This window comes from Notolepis coatsorum (genome assembly GCF_963971535.1).
Source record: "Notolepis coatsorum genome assembly, chromosome: 12".
NCBI classification, from domain to species: domain Eukaryota; kingdom Metazoa; phylum Chordata; class Actinopteri; order Aulopiformes; family Paralepididae; genus Notolepis; species Notolepis coatsorum.
Window position 1 is genome coordinate 54,047,051 of NC_140176.1, and position 24,367 is coordinate 54,071,417.

Sequence of the window (24,367 nt, forward strand, 5' to 3'; positions counted from 1 at the left end):
CTTTTTCACTTTCTTAAGTAAACTGAACCAACAGTCAACGGGTAACTCAAAGTAAACATTAAACAAAGGGAGCACAGGTTATTCAATCATTATCAAGATATAATTATATATGCTCAACCAATATTACTCTTATTTCTCACTCAGTGTGCAACAAAGTCCTGATGCCAACTAGGCTTGTTTCTTGCACGCGACTGTGCTGGAGTGTGACCGCTGAGCTCTGTCAGGGCAGGGCGGATCCCTAAGTCAGGCTCATCTGGAGTGTTCGAAGTGTGAGCCAGACGGGATGCGTTCCATTTCTTTCCATCGCTGAGCAGAAAGGTGCTTTTGCCAATCTTCTTTTTCACTGTCATTGGTGCACTGTATCTCGAGTGTGCTTTGGGGACGTGATGTGGATGGCTTGCTTGTTTTGGACCGTTTCTCTCACAGTCTCGTCCTGTGCACTCACAGTAGGCTGCAAGGGCAGTACGTCCAGTTTGGTGCGCATTTTACGACCGTAAAGCAGTTCAGTGGTGGCGTGGGGAGTGGCTCTGTATATTTGCAGACAACCCAACACAGCCTCTTTCCACGGTTGAGACTGCTGGATCGCTGTCTGAATGCAACTCCTCAGAACACGATGGAAGCGTTCGACAGCACCATTCGGCGCCGGATAGTAAACTGAAATCCGATCGTGAGCAATGTCTCTTTCCTTGAGGTATTCGGCGAAGGCTGCTGATGTGAATTGAGGCACATTGTCTGTGACAACGCTCTCTGGGTTACCATGGCGACCAAACACAGAGCTTAGGAACTTGGTTACATCCATAGTTGTAGCGTTGTGAGAAAAGGCTACCTCTGGCCACTTAGAATAGTAGTCAGTCAGTGTGATCGCGTAACGGCAGGCTGGCACAGCTGACTCGAAGGGCCCGACTATGTTGAGGCCTAGCTTCTTCCACGGGCCGTCTGGCAGTGGAACTGGCTGTAGTGGTGCAAAATAAATCTTGGCCGTCTTGTCATTAGACTGACAAGAGACACATTTGGATATGTCGGCCTGAACCTGAGAGTCCATCTTCGGCCACCAATAGAGATGCCGCAGACGCTGCTTAGTGTGTACGACCCCCCGGTGGCTCTCGTGTGCCTGTGTGAGCAATGTATGGCGTAAGCACACTGGTGCGATGAGGCGGTTGCCTCTGAGGACGTAATTGTCCTTGATTGACAGTTCCTCTCTGATCTTTAAGTATGCGATCAGATTTTGGCTCACTGATTTCTCTGAGTGAGACCAACCCCTGTTAATCTGACCACGCAGTGCAGTCACTTCAGGGCAGGTAGAGCAAGCAGCCCCAAACTCAGTCACCGACAGGGCACTGAGTGTAGCAGCAATGTGTACTACTATCTCGGGCTCCACATCCATAGCAGAGTCAGTAGAAGCAGTAATAGTAGCAGCAGTAGTAGTAGCAGCAGTAGTAGTAGCAGCAGCAGTAGTAGTATCAGTAGTAGCAGTAGTATCCGCAGCAGCAGTAGTAGTATCAGTAGAGACGGCATCCCTGACCGTGAAAGGCAAGCGGCGTAACTTCTGGTGGACTGGCTTAACAGTAGGGTACATTTTTACACAATGCACAAAGCCTTTTGCACAGCCAAATGCCGTAGGAGCTGTGACAGTAGTAGCCATCACAGGTGCAGGTGTAGACGGCGTAGGGAGGACAGTAGTTCCACTAATGCAGAGGTGGAGTGCAGTCAACAGGTCCATTCCCAGCAGGGGAGTTCCTTTATCCACGATGTAAAATGTAGCAGGGACCGTGACATTGTTTCTCCTCACCTGAGCCTGTAGGCACCCCATGACAGGTATGCTAGCCTTGGTGTACGACACCAGCCGAACAGTAGGTGCAGATAGGGTAGTTTCACTGAAGTATTTCTCATTAGTAGACAGTGGCATTATGGATACTGCTGAGCCTGTGTCCACAACCAGTCTCAATTCCTGAGCCTGGGTAGTAGGTGTGTGTACATGCACATTGCACACAATCCTTTTTGTAATGTCAGAAGCTCCCAAGCATAGCACTGTAGTTTCAGGAATTTCCACTGTACACACCGACTGTGTTTTAGCATGGCAGACACTAGCAAAATGTCCTGTTTTCTGGCATAATTTGCACGTCACTTTCACTGCTGGACATTGTGAAGAGTTCGCCAGGTGGTTCCCCGAACCACATCGGTAGCAAGAGCGAGTGGAAGCAGAATCAGTAGCAGCAGCAGGTTTAGCTGGACGGGAGCGCTGCCAGTCCCGTTTCTTGAATGTATTCTGAGACCGCGGCATCACGGCCTGTACTGGAGCAGCACGCTCGGTACTGATAGCTTTAGCGTGAAGTGTAGCTGCTTCAAACTGCGTAGCTAGGTTGATAGCCTTGTCTAGCGTCAAACCTGGTTCAAGCAGTAGACGTTCCCTTATCTGTGGGCTAGCTACATGTTCAATCAACTGATCCCGGAGATTTTCCTCAGTTTTATTATCAAAGTCACATCTGGTAGCTAGGTCACGCAAAGCAACAACGTATTGTGCAATGCTTTCATGCGGTGCTTGTGCACGCTTTCTGAACGCGTGTCTCTCAACTACTACGTTGATTCTTGGAGTGAAATGTGCATCCAATGCTGCCACGGCGTTAGCCACAGAATCACCTGTATCTGGCAATGTGTAGAAAATCCGCTGACCCTCGGTACCAAGACAATGTAGAAGGGTAGCTCTCTTCCGAGCTTCGGACCAGCCATTTCCAGTCGCATTTATTACCAGCATGTAATTCGTGAACATCTGGTGCCAAGTCCTGAACGGCATAGTAGGTTCTCCGGGGCAGGGTAAAAACGCCGTCGGAGAAGGCACATGTAAATTAGCCATTTCTCCTGTAGTAAAACGTCGTTAAAAAATTCCCCGGTTCAACTTCACTCGTCGCCAATTGTTATGTTGTACGTCCGTAGTATTTTGTATGTAAGTAGAGGTGTAGTAATAAGACTCAGGAAGCAGGATTACTCGTTAGCCTTTTAGTTAAGCATAGCACGTTAGGTTACAGCATGGTACAGCAGGGAATCATCATACAGCATGTGTACTCTTCTTCTGCACTTCCTGTAGGCATAACATCATTCTATTAACTACGCCCCATGTGGAGACTCTTTGGAGTACAGCTTCATCTGTAATGTTAGAGAACACAACACCCTGCATTCCAGTTCTACCCGTTTCTTTGACTACTAACCCTAACCCTAACCCTGGCCAAAAGGGAAAAAAAGATTATTTGAGAGAAGAGAAAAGCGATTACTGCTTGACTTGAAAATCCCTTGATCAACAGAATATTATTATTATTTTCATTTTATTGTGGTTTGTTAGTGTTCTCTCTCTCTCTCTCTCTCTCTCTCTCTCTCTCTCTCTCTCTCTCTCTCTCTCTCTCTCTCTCTCTCTCTCTCTCTCTCTCTCTCTCTCTCTCTCTCTCTCTCATATTTCTCATTTAATACAGTAGTACATTTTTACATCACAAGTTGTTATACTAACAGGTGGTCAAGAGCAGTGAGTGATACCACAGTGTGTGATTGTGTTAATGACGCCATCTGTTAATGTTCCCGGCGGTCCCTATGAAATAATTGTGATTTTTATTTAAATTTTTTTATATAAATGTTTTTATTTTCCTTTTTCAAAACATACATAGAACAAGACTTCACAATACAGTAGACTTAATAACAAAGACACTAACAACACTAGCACTAACAACAATAGGCATAATAAAGACATAATATAAACTATACAAGTACATTATCAGACATGACAAAAGACAAACAACAAAAACATGGCTCAGATGACTTCATATGTTATACAATGTATATTTAGCAATAGTGGCGATTAGGGAGTCGGCTCCTGGTCAATGATAGCTCCCAGTGGACTGATACAGCATGTACTTTTAAATACATTATGATACCCTCTGCAACGACACAAAGCACCCACACACAAGACAGTAGTGATCTCTAGGGAGGCTAAGAGTAATGAGGAAACCCGCTGAGTACAGTGGCGGATAGCGCAGGTCCAATATGAGATAGATATGGGTCCCATATTTCATAAAAAGTGTCCAACTTGGAGTGCAGCATACATGTGATGTATTGACAAGGAATACAGTCCATAATAATGTTGTGCCATGATCTCTTTGATGGGACCTCGTCCTTGATCCAGAATAAAATAATGTTTTTCCTAGCAGCAAATGTCAACAGATTGAACAGTCTCATATGTTTGAAGTTGGCAATATGAATATCTGGGAGGCCTAGTAAGAGGCACAGGGGATCCAGTTCGATGGGGGTCTGGAATATATCAGATAGTTCCTCTACGATGTCGAACCAATAGCTCTGGAGCTTTACACAGGACCAAAAGCAGTGGATGTGGTTTCCAATCTCTATCTTGCATTTAAAGCAGAGTGGGGACGCATTGGGATCCATTTTACTTTTAAGGGCAGGGGTTATATGAATGCGGTGTAATATTCTAACTTGAATAGACTTGGGGCGGTTGCAAACCGAGATTATTTTTGCATAGGTCCATGCATCCTGCCAGTCCTCTTCCGTAATCTCTATGTCTAAATCTTTTTCCCGGGACTGTTTAGTGACAAGGGAAGATAAAGATGAGTACTATAGAAAATAGATATTTGTTTTTTAGGAATCTGCAAGGAGAGGGCTTTCTCCACCTGCGAGGTGGAACTGTTAATTACCAGTGAGGTGTCCTTGGTGATAAACTGCCTAATTTGTAAGTATTTAAAAAAATCCGTTTTCAATAGACCATATCGCTGCTGCAGCTGTAGAAAGGACATTAGGGTCTGACCATCAAACAAGTCGCCAAGGTTAGTTATGCCCTGCATATGCCAGGTCTTGAAGCCGCCGCCAATTTGGTCTGGCTTAAAGTCAGGATTGCCTACGATCGGGGTAAGAGGAGAGGTCAGCTTAGCTCGGCCCTCCACCTTACGGACAGTCTTCCAGGCCTTGACGGAGCATAGTGTGATGGGGTTAGAGCATATTTTCTTAATGTCTTTGATAAATAGTAGGTTCCAGAGGGGGGACTTAGATTGCGAGGATTCAATGTCTAGCCAGATTGATAGTGGGTCTGATCTGAACCAACCGACAAGTACCCTAAGGTGTGCTGCTAGTTGGTAATGTCTTATATTAGGTAGGTCTAGACCCCCATCATTTTCAGACGCAGTTTCTTCCCATTCCAAATGAATGAGCTTAGCCAGCCTTCTAGCACCTTGATAACCTTGTTTGTCAGCAGCACTGGAATCATTTGGAGAGGGTATAATAGTCTGGGGAGTACGTTCATTTTGACGAGGGCTATCCCACCCAGCCAGGAGATTGGTAAAGTGGCCCATCTAACTAAGTCTGCCCTTATGGTGTCTAAAAGGGGGGGAAAGTTGGCCTTAAAGGGGAACTCCAACATGTTGGGAAATTAGCTTATTTAACATCTTCCCTGGAGTTAGACAAGAAGATACATACCTTTTTTGTCTCTGTGCGTGCATTTTAGCTTTGGGAATAGACGCTCCGTTAGCATAGCTTAGCTTCATCACTGGAAGTGAGGCAGGACAGTAGCCTTACAGTGCCTTACAGTGTATTGCAAGGTCTGACATTGACCAAATTTGATATGCATGACCTTGGTGGGCTCTAGGTCAACTCCTGAAAAGGGGGTCAATGTCAGACCTTGCAATCAAAAGTTAGGGGGCGCACTGAAATTATGGCAAGGGTTATTAGCCCCCTAACTTTTGATTGCAAAGTCTGACATTGACCCCCTTTTCAGGAGTTGACCTAGAGCCCACCAAGGTCATGCATATCAAGTTTGGTCAATGTCAGACCTTGCAATACACTGTAAGGCACTGTAAGGCTACTGTCCTGCCTCTTCCAGTGATGAAGCTAAGCTATGCTAACGGAGCGTCTATTCCCAAAGCTAAAATGCACGCACAGAGACAAAAAAGGTATGTATCTTCTTGTCTAACTCCAGGGAATATGTTAAATAAGCTAATTTCCCAAAATGTTGGAGTTCCCCTTTAAACAATGTATCATAGGTGGGTGTCACAAATACTCCTAAGTAAACAAAGCCGGAGGGAAGGGCTCGGGCAGGATCGGAATGGATTTAAGTGTCCCAAGTGGCATTGCTTCGGATTTGGAAAAGTTAATTTTGTACCCGAGAAGGTTCTGAATGTGGAAATCATGCGGGTTAGACATGGAATGGAAGAGTCAGGTTTAGATATAAAGATCAGTACGTCGTCTGCATAAAGAGTGATTTTGTGCTCCTTCTCGCCCACCCTAATACCTGAGATCGCGGCTGACTGCCTTATGGCCTGAGCCAGTGGTTCTATGGCCATGTCAAATAGTAAAGGGCTAAGAGGGTCCCCCTGGGGGTTCCCCCGTTGTAGAGGAAAGTTGTTAGACCTAAGCCCGTTAGTCAGAACCACCATCATCCGTGAGTTGTAAAGAACCTTGACCCAGTCAATAAAAGTGTTTCCTAGGCCAAATTCAGCAAGGGTTAGAAACAAATACGGCCATTCTACACGGTCGAATGCCTTCTCCGCGTCGAGAGACAGAACCAGGTGGTCTATCTCACGAGTCATTTGGATGATATTAAGGAGCCATCTCATGTTGTTGGTAGAGTTCCTACCCTTAATAAAACCAGTCTGGACAGGATCTTGGAGAGCAATTTTTGGTCCGAATTAAGTAGTGCTAGGCCTGCCGCGATAAGCAATAAATCGATTAATTGCCGCGATAATTAAAATTAATGCAATGATTTTGACGGGCGCGATTAATTGCTATTTGCGCGTTTGTTTTAATGAGGCGGAACCAGTACCCCTCGTCAGTCACTGTCCGTGTTGGGAGGCGGGCCGCTGGCCTTACTACAGAGCACAGCACGGGAGCTCCGTGGGGCACTAGCAACGCCACATATAGCTTAACTACATTTCTCAATAGTGTTGCTCCTTTTAACCAAATAGCGTTCTTTGTAGTGTAACGTTAGCTATTTTTAGACCCAAGTAGTTACTCGCTACTGCCCGGAGAAACTGGACTGCTAAATAAAGATTAAAGATCTAGTGTTGATGCTCATTCAATGCCAACAACATTAGCTAAATAGCTAACAAACAAAATACAACGTATAGCATAGCTACAACACAGAATAACGTTAATACAATTACATGCATCATTGTTTACAATGAACGGGTGGGACTAGTCAAAGGACTGGACACGGGGACAAGTTAAACATGAATTAATTTATTATAACAGGTAATCGAGTTGCGCTCCCGTGCCTACGCACCACAGGGCTATTCTATTCTATACGGCTTTGACGCTTCCTCCTCATCGTTGATTGCCTGTAGTAGCTGCATCTAACGTTAGTAGCTAACGTTAAAACTAACCTAAAGTTAGTTGCTCACCAACAATCTCAACATTTGTTTTATCATTAGCTCAAAAACACAGAACCGAACGAGACAAGTTGGCCGCTCATAGATGCTGCTAGGATAATAACAACAATACTTCCGCTCCGGTCGGTGGGCTTCAAAATAAAAGTCTAAAACACCGGAAAAGACGGAGCGGTGGGCTTCAAAATAAAAGTTTTGGGAAATACATTTCTACAAAAAAAAATCTCTAACCGGTCGCAATAATATCGCTTATCGCGATATTTTCGGGGGCAATTAATCGCCCAGCAAAATGTGTTATCGTGGCAGGCCTAAGTAGTGCTATAGGCCTATAGGAGGCGCACTTTTCAGGGCATTTACCTTTTTAAGGAGAAGGCAAATATTAGCCTCCCGTAGGGACTGGGGTAATATCCCAACCTCAGAGGAATGATTAAGCATTGCCAGCAGGGGATCCAAGAGAATATGACCGAATTCCTTATAGAATTTGCATCCGAAACCGTCCAGGCCCGGAGCCTTACCAGATGGCATACCCTTAAGGGCGCACAGAGCTTCTTCCTTCGTAATTGGGGCGTTAAGGAGCAAGTTCTGATCTTTCGATACCTTAGGGAGGTGCAAGTCAGCGAAAAAAGCTTGCATGTCAGAGAGAGCACCATCGGGTCGTTCAGTCCTATAGAGTTGGGCATAGAAAGAGGCAAACTCTTTATTAATAGTTTTGGTGTCAAAGAACCTGACCCCGTTTGAGTCCGAGATTGAGGCTATTACTTGGGTGTCAGCCCTCTTTTTTGCCAAGTTAGCTAGGCACCTGCCAGGCTTGTCACCGTGTTCGTACATTCTCTGTCTGGCAAATTTAAGAGAGTATTCGGCGTCCTGGATCAGAAGAGTGTTTAACGCAGTGCTGGTGGCCGTAAGCTCTATAAGCACAGCCAGGGCTGGGTTTGAAACATGTTGATTCTCAAAGTCGACTAGTTTGGATTCGAGAAGTTTGCATTGTTAATTTTTCTTGTGTTTCTTGGATGATACGTAAGACATAATCAATCCGCGGGGAAAATACCTTGGATGTTTCCCAGAGCAGAGACAGGTTATTCGTAGAATGTGAGTTAATTGAGTAGAACATTTTAAATTCCGATTCGAAATAGGAGACAAACCTATCATCCTTGAGGAGGTATGGGTTAAGACGCCAACGTCTCGACAGCGCCCTCTCTTCTGACAAGTAGACCAGATATATAGGGGCGTGATCCGATAAAACAATACGTCCAATTGTGCAGTACGATACCAGAAAGAGCTTAGAGGAAGGGATGAAGAAATAGTCTATTCTACTGTTGCTCTTATGTGGGCCGCTAAAAAAGGTGAACTTCAGTTTGGATGGGCAAGGGGTTCTCCAGACATCTGAGAATCCAATGTCTGTACATAGGGAGGAGAGCATTTTTGCTTGCCTAGATGGGGGAGCCAAACTGGGTGGGAGTTTGTCAAGAGACGGTGTTGTAAATTCCCCATTATTTGTATGCTATTTGTTATGCTGTGTATTATTATTTCCAAGGCACTTCTTTGGACAGCCCAGGGGTATTACTATTTCTAGTCGGGCATCTCTCTGGACAGCCCAAGGGTCCTTAGTCTGGTAATTAAATGCAGCGGCCATCTTGCCGCCCATGTGTTTCCACTGCTGTCTGCATGTCACACAGACGCTCAGCCAGTATTCATATAACTAGGTTATAGGATAACCTTTCGTTATATTATCATACTGGTCAATCGCGTCTCGCTCTTCACCATAATGAGATATGGGGCAGAGCAGACGCATGGCCCGACAAGTGTACCCCCTGAGGGCCCGCAAGCCCTACTACCAGGGGGAGGGGAGGCTGCTTGGACAGTGCCTTACCAGCGCAAGGGCCACTGTAACAAACAAAAAGTTGATCGGCAGCCCTGAGATCCCGAGTCCGACTGAGGTCAAACGGACAGGACACGACAGATGAAGGCTTGCCTCTAACCCACTAGCGTGAGGAGCTGGATGAAACGCCTGAATCACAATATCCCTGGAGCGAAAAGAGCTCCGGATATTCTTTAGCACGAAGACTGGATTAGGCCTCAGAGTCGCACCGCTATTGGCCCGAATAGACAGGCACTCAGGCCGCTCCGAGAGAGCACACAGCTCACCCACGCGTTTAGCGGAGGTGATGGCCAAAAAGAACGCGGTCTTCAAGACAGCAGATCCAATGGCGCCTGCTCAAGAGGCTCAAAACGGGGCCTCCGACGACCGGCCCAGGACCAGTTGGGCTGGTAGAGGACGGAAGGACTGCCTTCAATCCCAACACATTGAATGTAGCGCAGACCGGGCAGCATGGCAGCTGCCCCCTACTGCGTTGGTCCGACACGTCCCCCCCCCCCCCATCCCATGAGGGAGGTGTCGGTGAAGACTGTGATGTGTGTGACAGCCTGCTGCCCAAGGGAACCCCGCAGGTGAGGGCACCAGACCTTCCCCAGAAGACGAGGTCCCACAGTACTGACATGGGAACCTTCAGCCACTTCCATATGTCTCACACCGGGTCCATTTCCATACTGGAAAAACCACCTCTGCATCCTCATGAAGATGAGGCCAAGGGGGACCCCAGCAGCAAGCGCATCATGGACAGCGCCGTAACCGTCCTAGGACGGAACCTCCCAAGTGCGCCGAGAACCCAACCACTCGTCGCCGCTCCGAGAGGGATGCCCTTATATACATTTACATTTAGTCATTTAGCTGATGCTTTTATCCAAATCGACTTACAAGTTCTGTATGACAAGCCATCAGGAAGGGCACAACTCTATCAGCTGAGCAACAATGTTCATCAAAGTGTTGAGTGCTACAGTGTAGGTTAGTTTATTAGGACAAGTGTATGACAGTACGGTCAGTTAGGGTTAGATATGTTTTTTCTTTTTTTTATTCAGATAATGGTTGAAGAAGTGCATCTTTAGTCGACGGTGAAAGATTGGACGTGTTTCGGCTGTCCTAACTGGGGTGGGTAGTTCATTCCACCATTGTGGGGCAAGAACTGAGAATGGGCGACTTCTCTTTGATGACCCTCCCGGAGCTTGGATAGGAGTAGGTCTGAGGCGGCCAGAAGATGCAGAGCGTAGGGGTCTTGAGGGTGTGTACTTAGAGACCATTGACCGGAGGTAGGCGGGAGCGGTTCCCTTTGGCGCACGGTATGCTAGGTCGAGGGCCTTGAAGCGGATTTGTGCAGCAATGGGGAGCAAGTGCAGGTCCCTAAGAAGTGGGGTGACATGGGCCGACTTCGGTAGGTTTGAGATCAGGTGGGCCGCTGCGTTCTGAATGAGTTGAAGAGGCTTAGTGGCAGTGGCCGGGAGGCCAGCGAGCAGTGCGTTGCAGTAGTCGAGGCGGGAGATGACTGTTGATTGGACAAGGAGTTGGGTGGCTTCTTTTGTCAGGAAGGGGTGGATCCTTCTGACGTTGCGCAGGAGGAATCGGCAGGTTCTGGTTGTCACTGCGATGTGAGCAGAGAAGTTCAACTGGTCGTCGAGGACAACACCAAGGTTCTTGGCGGTCGGGGACGCGGTCACAGCTGCATTCTCGACTGTGATGGAAAGGTCGGTCAGGGGGGAGGATTTGGCCGGCAGGTGGAGCAATTCTGTTTTGCTTAGGTTCAGTTTGAGGTGGTTGGTCGTCATCCAGGCGGAAATGTCGGACAGACAGGCCGAAATCCGCTCAGAGACGTGGATATCTGAGGGAGGGAAGGAGAGGAAGAGTTGAGTATCGTCGGCATAACTATGGTTAGGGATGGGAATCGAAAACCGGTTCCTGTTGGAATCGCGTGCCTCCCGTGACTTTCGATTCCCTTATCGCTGCCAGGTTTTCCCGACCGTTGCGCATTTCAAAACAATAACGTTAGCGTTAGCATGTAGCCATGGGCAGACTATTTGATTCCTTAAGGGCTCGAAATTGCCTGGGTTTTGGTCATATGCTCCCGAAATGCTCCCGCTGTTTGGCTACTTCTATGTGCAGTGAAAACTACTCGAATGCTTTAGAACCTAGTCATTGATTTAGTTCAGGGTAAGGTAAGATTAGCCGCGGAGCTAATGTTATCTAACGTGAGCTAACGAGCTAACGCTAGCTAATCAAGCTCACAGAGAGAGATAAACAGCTGACAGCAGGTAGTACAGGTACAAATACAATAAAACAAGGGGTGGGGGCTGTTGTGTAAACCTTGTACTATTTAGTTCACATATAATAAGAGACAGAGGGTTGACTGTGTTTACTAGTAGGTACCGTGCAACATACAAACAGGTCCGTGTAGCAACACAAGCCCATAGCTTACAGGACAGGGGCCCGGGGAGGGAGCTCTGTGTGTGTGTGTGTGTGTGTGTGTGTGTGTGTGTGTGTGTGTGTGTGTGTGTGTGTGTGTGTGTGTGTGTGTGTGTGTGTGTGTGTGTGTGTGTGTGTGTGTGTGTGTGTGTGTGTGTGTGTGTGTGTGTGTGTGTGTGTGTGTGTGTGTGTGTGTGTGTGTGTGTGTGTGTGTGTGTGTGTGTGTGTGTGTGTGTGTGTGTGTGTGTGTGTGTGTGTGTGTGTGTGCGTGCGTGCGTGCATGCGTGCGTGCGTGTGTGTGAGACAGAGAAGTCAGAGGAATAACAACCTGTTGAATGCAACTACGGTTCAATAGATTAAATTAGTTTAAGATATTGAACTGTAGTTACATTCAACAGGTCGTTATTCAATAGATTAAATTTGTTTAAGAATAAAAAAATAAATACATTTTAAGAGAATCTCAAATACATTATTTTATTTAAGTGTAGGCTATAGTTAATGTTTAATTTTTTACAGTTTTTGTATTTTTCTGACATGGGGGCTCAACAATAAATGACAATCAGAAATGTCAAGTTGCATGTTGTTATTCTAACCAGCTTAGTTCTGTTGCATTTCCAATTTATTTATTAAAATTATAAATTGATCAGGAATCGATCAGGGAATCGGATCAATAAGCAGAATCGATAATGGAATCGTATTGATAAAATCCTATCAATTCCCATCCCTAACTATGGTAGTAGAAGCCCTGAGACGTGATAATGTTACCCAGTGATTTAGTGTAGAGGGAGAAGAGAAGGGGTCCTAAAACCGAGCCCTGGGGGACACCCGTCCGCAGGGAGCGGGTGGCTGACAGAGTCCCTCTCCATGACACTTGGTAGGAGCGGTTATTGAGGTATGATGACAGCCATCGCGGCCAATCAGGGGAACCCGGAAACCGAATTCCGTTGCGGAAGTGATACACGCGGCCCGGTCCCACCCGCTGTGCGTTGCCAACCCTGGACTCGCCAACCACGCGAGCAGGGCGTCTCGTGGAGCTGGGACACCGCACCCTGACACTACCAATGAGGCAATCGCACCCAAGGGGGGACCCCGACAGAAAGGGCCGGTTTGATACGGGGGAAGCTGACATCACACTGGGTGACAAAAGCTCCCCCACTGAACACCTCCCCGGCATGGATTGCTGAGGAACTGTTCTACAGCTGGACATGCAAGACGTGAGGTCCCCACACTGCCCGATAGGGTGGGTTCCTACACACTGTAGCCCTGCAGTGATATTACTACCACCCAAATCATGCGCGCCTGCCAGACCACAGCCGGTCTTCCGGCCGTGGAAGGCACTAACGTGATACCCGGCCTGGTGAGGGCGGGCTGGGGGAACTCGCGCTGCAACCCCAAGGGCCTCGAGCTCCCCCACTGACAATCTTTGTTGTTGACAGACACAACACCAGGCTCACAGATGCAGAATGTGTGGCGTGGGAGCCACTTGACAGCACAACATTCTCACGGACAGACCCAGGCCTAGCCAGCAACTAGGTGTCAGCCCCTGTCCCCATGAGAAACTAAACATGGGGCTGCTTGTGCGTCATTGAAGGCATGCGGCCCGCAGCCAAAGGAAACAAATCAGAGCCCTTATCCCGCTGGTGTTGGGGGGGGGGGGGAGTGACCAGAGAGCGAGCTAGACACAGCTAGACGGCGATGTTTTTTTAGGGCGTGCTCATCTAATGTAGCCGATCCCTCGGCCGCCAAGGCTGTCGGCCTTGCGATCACCTGTTGTCTTTGTGTCCAGGGTACCTCAGGTGGGGGAAACATGGCCGCTGGTTGAGGGCCTCGCCACAGCCGCTGGCGAGGCCGCGCCCTCACCTCTGACTGTGCAGTATGAGGCGGTGTGGGGCCTAGGTCAAATACCGCCCGCGCTCCTGCGGAAAGACCAAAGTCCCTCTGCGGAGAGGGGAGCCCTGAGGAGGGAAAAAACGTCTCTCCTCCTCAAGGGGAGACTGATCCAACCAAGATGTCTGTAAACAAGCGTTGACAGCATCCTAGCCCTCCCTGCGGTTATAGCTTGCGGCTAGGTCAAAGCTAATAACCTCAAAACCTCATACGATGTTTTTCGACGTCGGCTGGCCCTAAGGCCCCACCACCCGACACCATTTTTGACAGAAAAAACAGCAATTCGAACAATGTTGCTAGTCGCTGCTAATTCTATACCGTGGCGGTATAGGCCTAACAGCCCACCAGCCACCTGCCGGGCCGACTCGCCTCATGGTGTCGGCCGGGCGGGACCCCGTTCCACCATGTCAGAGGCAAAGGACTGATGCCACCTGCTTCACAAGCACGGAGGACCAGTGGTGGCTGCAACAAAAGACTACTACTAGTGAAGCACTGCCTCACTAGTAGGAATGCAGCAACCTCCACTGTGGTGTGCACCCATGAAGGGGTAAATTAATAAATGAACGAAAACTCCACTAACACACTGCAGAATGGGCTAGCCCATACACACAAATGTTAAGGGGATGCAGACCAGAGAAACACCAGTCCTGCACACAATTCATAGATTCACAAAAAGCACACCAGCCCTAGGCCTCAGCCCATCCACCCATGAAATGGTAAAAAAGCCAAGTCAAAACTCCCAACAGTAGACACCGATTGACCGTCAGCATGAATGGTTAAAAGGAGGGAAGACCTTTTAGAAAAGACAGCCCTTGGCGGGGAACAAGAATGGAGACCCAGCATTGTAGCATTAGCCGCGCGCACTAGGATAGCCGGGAAAACACCCAAAACAGAGTCATGACGACCATGTTTTCCCAAATATCCTGCCCCTCGCGCCAATACACAACTTGGCTGTCTCACGGGACAACGAGCAGTATCACAAATGCTAGCATTAATGCCTGGCAGCGCAGGCCCTACCTGTGCGCGACCTAGCCCGACAGCTAGCCGCCGCGCGACGTCCCTCGGTCCGCTGTCACGAGACGAGGAAACCCCAGGACAGGCCCGATGCACTGTTAGGATGTGCCGAGAAGATTCCAGGGGCTGGTGAATCTCCGGCGAAAACCCAACATTGTGTAATTTCTCTCTGCATTTCATAACAACTAGTTCATGGAGTGCACTGCAGCGTCCATGTTGAAAAAAAAGAGGAAGGTAGAGTGTGACCATGTCCGGCGTCTTATAGGAGGACGCTGGGGCGTGGCCTGGTCAGGTGCATGGGTGCAATTGTTTGTTCATGAGCCAGGGTTCGAAATTAACGAGTGAAGATTACAAACAGCTCCGCTGGACTGAAATTCCGTTTTTGGGTGGAACGTTTGTTGCAAGGAGGGAGGGAGGCGGGGACCGCTGCGTGTTACACACAACATGGAGACATGTCCAAGCGTCTGGCTGCTTCGGTGCGTCATTAACGTTAACGACGGAAGAAATTCCGCACTAAGCCCTAAATTCAGAGTATCCTAATGACTTTTATGCTTCAGTCGATAAGGTGTTTTGCAAATTCTGTCAACCCCGTGGACTGGACCCGCAAAAATGCGTGCGAAGATCACTTCAAAAGCCATGTCAGGAACAAGGACCGTGCTTCCCAAAACACACCAGCTCTCTAACGATGATCTCTGGTGATCACAATAGATACAGCTAGAGGGCGAGGCTAATCACTGACACTATTGTGATTTAAATAGCTATGTAACGTTACAGTACATAGGACTATAGATGGAAATTATAGCTTCTTGCTAAATCTGGTGCACCCATCTACAGTATTTGCTAATTATTGTCAGTAGGCCTACACTGTCCTTTATAAATGAAATTAACTAAAGGTGCATAAAGTATGCATTACTATATTCCATCACAATAGAATATATATAGCTAGGCTACTGACATTGTGATCACTTGAAATGTGTATTTTTATTTTGTCACAATATTATTTGAAAAATATTGTGTAAAATTGAACTGTATTTCTGAGTTGCAGCACTTAAAAACATTAAATGGACTGTTATATCTTATTAAATTGTGGACATTTATTCATTCCCACTTATTAGACACTATATCTGATGGTAAAATGGGCGTAAAAGGCAAAATACAGAATTCTGAAATATTAAAATGGAATAAATGGAATTTGGGAAAAAATGTAATGGAATTTGGAAAATAATAAAAATTGATTTCATATGGCTCTACTATCTGTGTGTGTGTGTGTGTGTCTCGCTCTCTCTCTCTCCCTCTCCCTCTCTACATCTCTATCTCCTGAACCTATTTAATTCAAAAGGAAGACATTAGCTATAGTATAAATTATAGCTCAGTTGTAGCTGTAACAGAATAATTGTATTAACTATTAATTAACTATTATTCAATAGCGTTTCAATTATAATGAATGAAATAATTGTATAAAGAATTCTGTCATCTAATAATATATTCCATTGCCTTTCCTATCTGTATCAAAGTCAAAATGTTGGTATCATAACAGCACTACAACATACAAAAGCAGCTTGACAACCGATATCCTTTGCGTCTAGTAGGCATGGGCCAATTTGTGATTTTGGTGGTATGTGCTATTTGCACAGATGTTTAGCCCTTGAATTAATGAAAACTTTATTTAACAGATTGCAGAATGGGTACAATATAGTACGACTCAATACACACAATTGTTAAGGGGATGCAGACCAGAGAAAGACTTTCGTCTTGTTTACATCAGGGTCCCCCATTTTCAATTCATAGTGTGCACACGCACAGTATAATATGCATGTGATAAATAGTTTGTTAATAAACTCTGTGGTACTTGAACAATTTTCACTGTGCTCCTACATTTCTTTGTGTGCTCCTACATTTTTATTTAGATTTTATTTATTAACATTTTATTTAGGAGCACATGTGCTCCTTGGGAAAAAGGTTAGCGTAGAGCCCTATATATGGAGACATTAACATTACGTTATCAAACATAGGGACGAAGACTGTAAAAAAAAGTGTCAACAATGTTTTATAATCTTTATGTTTATTTTCATCATAAAAATTCTATGCCCCCGAAATACAAAAAAAAGCCCTGGAATTTTTTTCTTCTAACCCTGTCATGAGCACAGTAGGTGCTAGGAGATAAGATGGCGAAGAGCGAGACGCGATTGGCCAGTATGATAATATAACTAGGATGGCTTGGGTAACCAGGAATTCTTGGGTAACTAGGACAGCTGGGGTAACTAGGACACCAGGTGTAACTAGGACGGCTTGGGTAATCAAGTAATTGGAGTAACGGTGGGTGTGTCGCTCCACCTCAGCAATCCATCTCCCTGGTCTAGTGCCTCGCCTTGTTGCTCAGCTGATACCGACAATAAGCCACTTTGACCTATTTACTTAGTAGATCTCAGCCTACCTTACTAAACACTAGCCCCTTTCGTGACTTTCGGTTTGCAAGCCTGGGGCTTTTGTGACCGGAGTCACTTGCTTTTACGCCCCGATTACCCAGTAAGGAAACGACCAAGCGTCATCAAGGGGCTCGCGGTGTGTCAAGAATACATCAGATCTGAATTTCAAAGATACCCAGCGTACAATATGGGTCTAACACAGCTTCACAATGGGGTCTGGAAGCTCGGAGTTGCTAATAAACAGTTTAAAACATTGTTACTCGACGAGTGGTATTTACAGACCGAACGTCCATCTCCGCCGTTGGTGTCACAGCGCATGCGCACCAGGCAGCTAATGCCACGTTCACGTTACTGGGAAGAAGCGGAAGAACCAGCTTCCGACTGGGAAAAACCATTCACGTCAGCCTCCTAGTGGTAATTCCTACTAGGACATATGAGATTCTTTTATAGACCCGATATCTCCCACTTCGCGTCACGAATTGCGGAAGTATGGATGTGGGCGTTTCATCCATAGATATATAGAGTCAAAGCGTGAAGGCTTCCTAGTTGTAGCAACGAGATGTCCTCTGGTTCTTCCGCTTCTTCCCAGTAACGTGAACGTGGCATTAGCTGCCTGGTGCGCATGCGCTGTGAGACCAACGGCAGAGATGGACGTTCGGTCTGTAAATACCACTCGTCGAGTAACAATGTTTTAAACTGTTTATTAGCAACTCCGAGCTTCCAGACCCCATCGTGAAGCTGTGTTAGACCCATATTGTACGCTGGGTATCTTTGAAATTCAGATCTGATGTATTCTTGACACACCGCGAGCCCCTTGATGACGCTTGGTCGTTTCCTTACTGGGTAATCGGGGCGTAAAAGCAAGTGACTCCGGTCACAAAAGCCCCAGGCTTGCAAACCGAAAGTCACGAAAGGGGCTAACTAAACACTATCCCCACTACCAAAATGGGTGGGAAATACTCAGAGACTTGAAAATAGTTTGAAAGTCACTAGGCATTAGTAATTCACCCTTGTGAAAACCACTAAGCCCTATTCATCATACCCAGAGTAATATTAGGTGGGGGACCCATGGTAATAGAAAATGTTAATTCGCACAGGGTACGTTTTTACCAAGGAGTCCTGAGATTGAACTCGACATGCCCATATATTTGACTGTGATCAGATGTTATTGTTTCAAACAGCACCTCAAACTAATTCATAATAATGCCAAATGCACTGCACGATGCAAAAATGGAATCATGCAGAGTACCTCACTTATTTACAATGATAAATCAAATCTGTGACAATCCAGCAGGGGAAAGTTATGAACGGGATAACAGTTACACTATGTGCACCAACTTTGGATGGAAATATATATTTTTAAGAAGGAACTGTAGGCCTATTGATCGCCATGCTGTGGTGAAGCAGATTGACTCATTTACACTGAAAATGCATTTAAAACCTTCCTGTATTGATTGTACTACTACTAATAATAATAATACAAATAATAATAATAATAATAATAATAATAATAATAATAATAATAATAATAATAATAATAATAATAATAATAATAATAATAATAATAATAATAATAATAATAATAATAATAATAATAATAATAATAATAATAATAATGATAATAATGATAATAATACTAATAATAATAATAATAATAATAATAATAATAATAATAATAATAATAATAATAATAATAATAATAATAATAATAATCATAATCATAATCATAATAATAATCATCATAATAATAATAATAATAATAATAATAATAATAATAATAATAATAATAATAATAATAATAATAATAATAATAATCATAATAATAATAATAATAATAATCATAATAATCATAATAATCATAATAATAATAATAATAATAATAATAATAATAATAATAATAATAATAATAATAATAATAATAATAATAAATAATACAATATTTTCAAGAAACTCAAGATCGCTTCACAAGTCAGGAGGGCTAGGGAGAAGGGGCTACTACCAAAAACGAATTATGACTCCAAATTAGTCATATAGCGATTACGAGACTAATATTATCAAATTACCATTTTTACATGGCATATTCACACAGGATTAAGATTACATACGTCCTCCACAAATATTACGACTTACTAGAGGTCCCCAGGTAATACTAGTCCTGTGCGAATAGGGCTTTAAGTTGTTTATGTTCACTGTTTAAGTTTACTGTGTTCTCTACTACAAGCCATTCAAATCCTCATATACAAGCTTTGGTTTCAGTTTCCGGGTGCATGCTTGTTATGCATTCCCATCTCCCATACTCCCAGTTGATGGACATATTTGAATGGCTTGTAAGTATTGTTAGCGGAAAATATTGGGGCTGTCAGGGGAACTACTGTACGCCTATTTTATGCCAAAATTGTATGCCATTTTACGTGAATCTAGGGCTGTCAATCAATTCACGTAAAATGGCGTAAGATTTTGTCATTCACGTAAAATGGCATGGTTTTCACAAAGGTGAGTTACATATGCCTAGCAACTGTCTAGTCTGACAGAGTACTGTCCATCCCTTTTCGACATCAATGGCAGTTTGAATGGCTGAGAATCAGCTTAAACACACCATCATACACATGGACACACATACTACGACTACTGTGAACACAACGTTAGTTAAAGGCGGGAGTAATGAAGAGAAGTCCATTAATCATCTAACTAACATACATGCAAACATTCCTTTTCAGACAACACGGCGTCCATACTGACAAAGCGAGGCGGGTTCCGGAGACGAGAGCAGCCCTCGTATCGACTGCCCGTGTTGATTGTGGACAGCGGAAGCCCCGCCCTCAGCAGCACAAACACCCTATTGGTGCGCGTGTGCGACTGCGACTCTGATGGCGTGGCTCTGTCCTGTGGAGCGATAGCATACACGGCAACCGGACTGAGCACCGGTGCCCTCCTGGCCATCCTGGGCTGCATCCTCACACTTCTGGGTAGGAGCCATTATGACCTTATGACATTATGACCCCATCTGTGGCGGTGGTGGAGGTAGTTGAGGATTTTCATTTTATAGGTCTACTTATATAGTTTACTCTTAATATTTCTACCTGTCATATTTTAACCCCACTATGTTATGAAGCAGCAGTCTCTGTAGTCTACCTTATAAAACATTTGATCAAGTCCTTGAAAACGCTTAATTCTGCAACCTTGCAACCAAGAGGCAGAGGTTAATGCTTGGAAAAGGACTGACACAGGATGACATTATGTCAATATCCCTTATTTTATATACCTCTCCTTTTTATACTTCAGTACATTTAGAATCAAAATACATTTCTAATCATTTCACTTAAGTAGAATATCTCCTTTTACCAGATTACAGCAGTCTGTTACTGTAATCACATTCCTTTTTTACTCAATGTAAGGAATTACTGTATTATAATGGATGTTATTCCATCTTTATTGGCGGAAAAAATAACTGTTGTTTTGATCGTTTTCTTTCACATTCCTGATGTTTAAAGCTCCAGTATGTATGTTTTTAGAAAGGGAAAATTACCTCTAGAATAATTTGTTATAAATGTTTAGAATCTGTTTCTTATCTCAACTCAAATCCAAGGAATGGCAGCAGAGTGCTTTCCCCCCCCTGAAAGGCAACAGGCCTCAATGCATCGTGGATGTTTGAAAGTGCAAAAACGAATGTACTGTAATAATGTAACAAAATACTTTCCCCAGGGAGTCATTTGTAATGTCATGTGTTACATTATGGGACTACTCTAAAAATGTTGCTCACCAAACAATGAGCTAGTTCACAATAAAGATAAATTAAAGGGATAGTTTGGAATATCTTTTACTTAAAGTGGCATGAAATACTTACCAGTAGTGTAATCGATGCATAGCCATTGGACGGAGGCTGGTAACCAAAAGGACATTTCGGACATTTTGCAACCGGCACTTTGGCGACCCCTAGTGGCTCGGGTGTGCATATTTTGTAATACAATATATATATCGAATTGAAGGCGTATTTGTTGCCTGTCGATAGCGACAGAATCCGACAAAATCCGTTCAGCGGTTCTCGAGTTACATGCCGGTATTTGAGGCTTGTGCAAAGTATGTGGTATTGCGCGACCAGTTGGAGGTCCCACTCGGAGACAGAGAACGTTCCACCGGCTTGAGACGCCGAGCGCCAAGCAGGAAACGTTTCACAAGAGGGTGGCTGAACAACGTAACGCCCTCAAAACCCACATGACAAGAGGATATAGCTCCGGCGTATACCCTCACCGTCGAGGCCGACAGTCTACCCAAAATAGACTGAAGGAAGGAAAGGACAGCGTCCAGGGGGCAGGACACCGGGTCCCAGCCCCCCACCTTACACCACTCTTGAAAAGCATGCCACTTACCCTCGTAAACCGCGATAGTGGAGGAAGCATGCACGTTTCGGATGGTGTTGACCACAGAAGGGTCAAGACCCATCCCCTCCAGACTCACCCCCTCAGCAGACAAACCTTCAGTGGCTGTCCCAGAACAGGGAACAGACACAGAGATCCGTGTGCCTGAGAGAGGGCCCGTGGTGACCAAGGAACAGGCCACGGCGGGGCTACCAAGAGCTGGATCAGGACCGGGAAGCGTGAATACTTTCGACAACAAATGTTTGTTTCCGTGTTCGAGTTTTGCGCTCTGATTGGCCAGGTCATGTGACATGTCCGCCAATCGTGGGACAGCAAGTTCTGCGCCTATTTCCGGGTCTAACAGCCTGCAAACTACCTGGCGTTCTATCGACATGCTCTAAGACAAACTCTAACCTTAACCAACTTCGAAAGGGTGCCTAAGCTTAACCAGTGTAAAAACTTGCGGTCCCACGATTGGGCGTACATGTCACATGACCAGAAATGACCTGGCCAATCAGAGACGCGGAAACAAACATTTGTTGTCTAAAGTATTCAGGTGACCGGGAACCATACAGCCATGCCCAGGTCCGGCGCAATCGGGATCAAATTCCTGCGCTCCCAACGTATCCGCTCCAACAGCTGAGCTATCAGGTGTATGGGGGGGACTTGACTTACTTGACTTAATCCTCTTTACCCCGTTGGGGGGCATAGGGCGTCCACCAGAGCTCTCCATCTCACTCTCTTCTGGGCCAGGGCCTTTGCTTCTTTCCAGCTCACTCCGATGTTCTTTAGGTCTTGGAGTGTGGAACGTCTCCAGGTGTTTCTCGGCCTACCGGCTTTCCTCTTCCCCTGCGGGTTGTAGTCCAAGGCCTGTCTAGTGATGTTGTTGGAGTCCTTCCTAAGGGTATGCCCTATCCAGTTCCACTTTCTCCTTTTGATGGTGGTAGCTATGCTGTCCTGGTTGGTTATCCTCCACAGCTCTTCATTTATGGTTTTGATGGGCCACCACAGCTTAAGGATGTAGCGCAGGCATTTGTTGACAAACACCTGGATCTTGCTTGTGAGGCCCTCAGTAGTCTTCCACGTATCAGAGCCGTAGAGCAGGACAGTCTTCACATTGGTATTGAAGATCTGTAGCTTGGTGTTGTTGGAGAGTTGCTTGGACAACCAGATTGGCCTGAGTATCCTGAATGCTACCTGTGCTTTGCTGATGCGTGCCTCTATGTCCCTGTCTGCTCCTCCATCCCTGCTGATGTTACTCCCTAGGTAGGTGAAGTGCTCCACGTCCTCTATGGCTTCTCCCCTCAGTGTGATTGGATCATGTGTTTTTAGATTTAACCTCATGGTCTTGGTTTTTCCGGTGTTGATCTTGAGTCCAAGCTGTCCACTGTTAGTCTGTAACCTATCTGTCTTCTGTTGCATGTGTGTGTTGTTTTCAGAGACTAGCGCAAGGTTGTCTGCGAAATCCAGGTCCTCGAGCTGGGTAAACAAGGTCCACTGGATTCCTGTCCGTTGATTTTCAGTTGTTCTTCTCATGATCCAGTCAATGGCAATGAGGAAAATCAAAGGAGAAAGAAGACAACCCTGCCGCACCCCTGTTGTGATGGCAAAGGTGTCTGACAGTTTGCCCTTGCAGATCACCCGGCCATTGAAATCCTCGTACATGTTCTTTATTAGGTTGATGATCTTAGAGGGTAGGCCATAGTGACCTAGGAGTTTCCAAAGCACTTCCCTATCTAGGCTGTCAAAGGCTTTTTCAAAGTCTACAAAATTCATGCACAGGGAGTTTTGCCACTCAACACACTGCTCGATAATAATTCTTAAAGTAGCAATATGGTCTGTGCATGACTTATCCTTCCTGGTATGGGGGGGAACGCGTACAGAATCCCGGGCGGCCATGGATACATCGAGAAGGCATCCATCCCCAAGGGAGGATTGTCCCCCCCGACTGACCGAGAACCACAAGGGGCACTGGTGAGACTGTCTGCTCGCAAACAGATCCACCGTGGCTTCCCCGAACCGGTCCCAGACCCTTCTGACTATGTCTGGACATAGTCCCCACTCGTTGGGATGAGGACCGCCCCGCGACATCACATCCGCCCCCACATTCTGCTTGCCAGGGATGTAGAGCGCCCTCACGCTGCGCAGATTATGAGATGCCCATAGCCAGAGCTCGACCGCCGCCCGGTGCAGACAGGCGGAGCGTACTCCACCCTGTCTGTTGACATACGACGCTGTCGTCGTGTTGTCCGTCCTGACCAACACGTGATCGCCCACCACCAGGTGGCCGAACCGTTTGAGGACCAGAAGGACCGCCTTCAATTCCAACACATTGATATGCAGTGCAGACCGGGTAGCATGGCACGTCCAGCTGCCCCCTACAGTGCTGGTCCGACACGTCCCCCCCCATCCCGTGAGGGAGGCGTCGGTGAAGACCGTGATGTGTGATAGCCTGCTGCCCATAGAGATCCCGCTGGTGAGGGTACCAGTCCTCCCCCAGTGGTCGAGATCCCTCAGTATTGACATGGGAACCTTCAGTCATTTCCACTTGCCTCTCACCAGGTCTATTTTCATACTGGAAAACCACCTCTGTATCCTCCTCATGAAGAGGAGGCCAAGAGGGACCACAGAGTGAGAAGATGCCATCATGCCGAGTAGGCGCATCACGGACAGCGCCGTAACCGTCCTGCCAGGACGGAGCCCCCTGAGCGCGTCGAGAATAGCCACTCGCCGCCGCTCCGAGAGGGTTTCCCTCATGGGCCGTGAGCTTAGAACCAAGCCCAAGTACTCCACCTGTTGACTGGGAAGAGGAGTACTCTTCTCCCAGTTCACAGCAAAACCCAGACTGGTGAGGAATTCCATCACCAGCCTGGTATGAGATCTGGCGACCTCCTCCGACCGGCTGAGGAGCAGAATGTCGTCGAGATAGAAAATTTGTAAACTTGTATCCCCTGACGACGTAGAGGCTCCAGCGCGGTCTCTACGCACTTGGTGAATGTGCGAGGGGCCAGTGAATAGCCGAAC

The 24,367-nt window shown here is 46.1% G+C and overlaps 1 protein-coding gene across 1 annotated transcript in view; it reads left to right on the forward strand.

Moving 5' to 3' along the window:
- Positions 1–24,367, forward strand: part of LOC311238303 (cadherin-7-like) — a gene marked incomplete at both ends in the record, with an annotated part of 370,362 nt that overhangs the window by 325,963 nt on the left and 20,032 nt on the right. Inside the window, one exon of the mRNA XM_084326328.1 lies at positions 19,706–19,954. Coding sequence (XP_084182454.1) covers positions 19,706–19,954 — 249 coding nt within the window. The remainder of the gene's footprint in view (positions 1–19,705; positions 19,955–24,367) is intronic.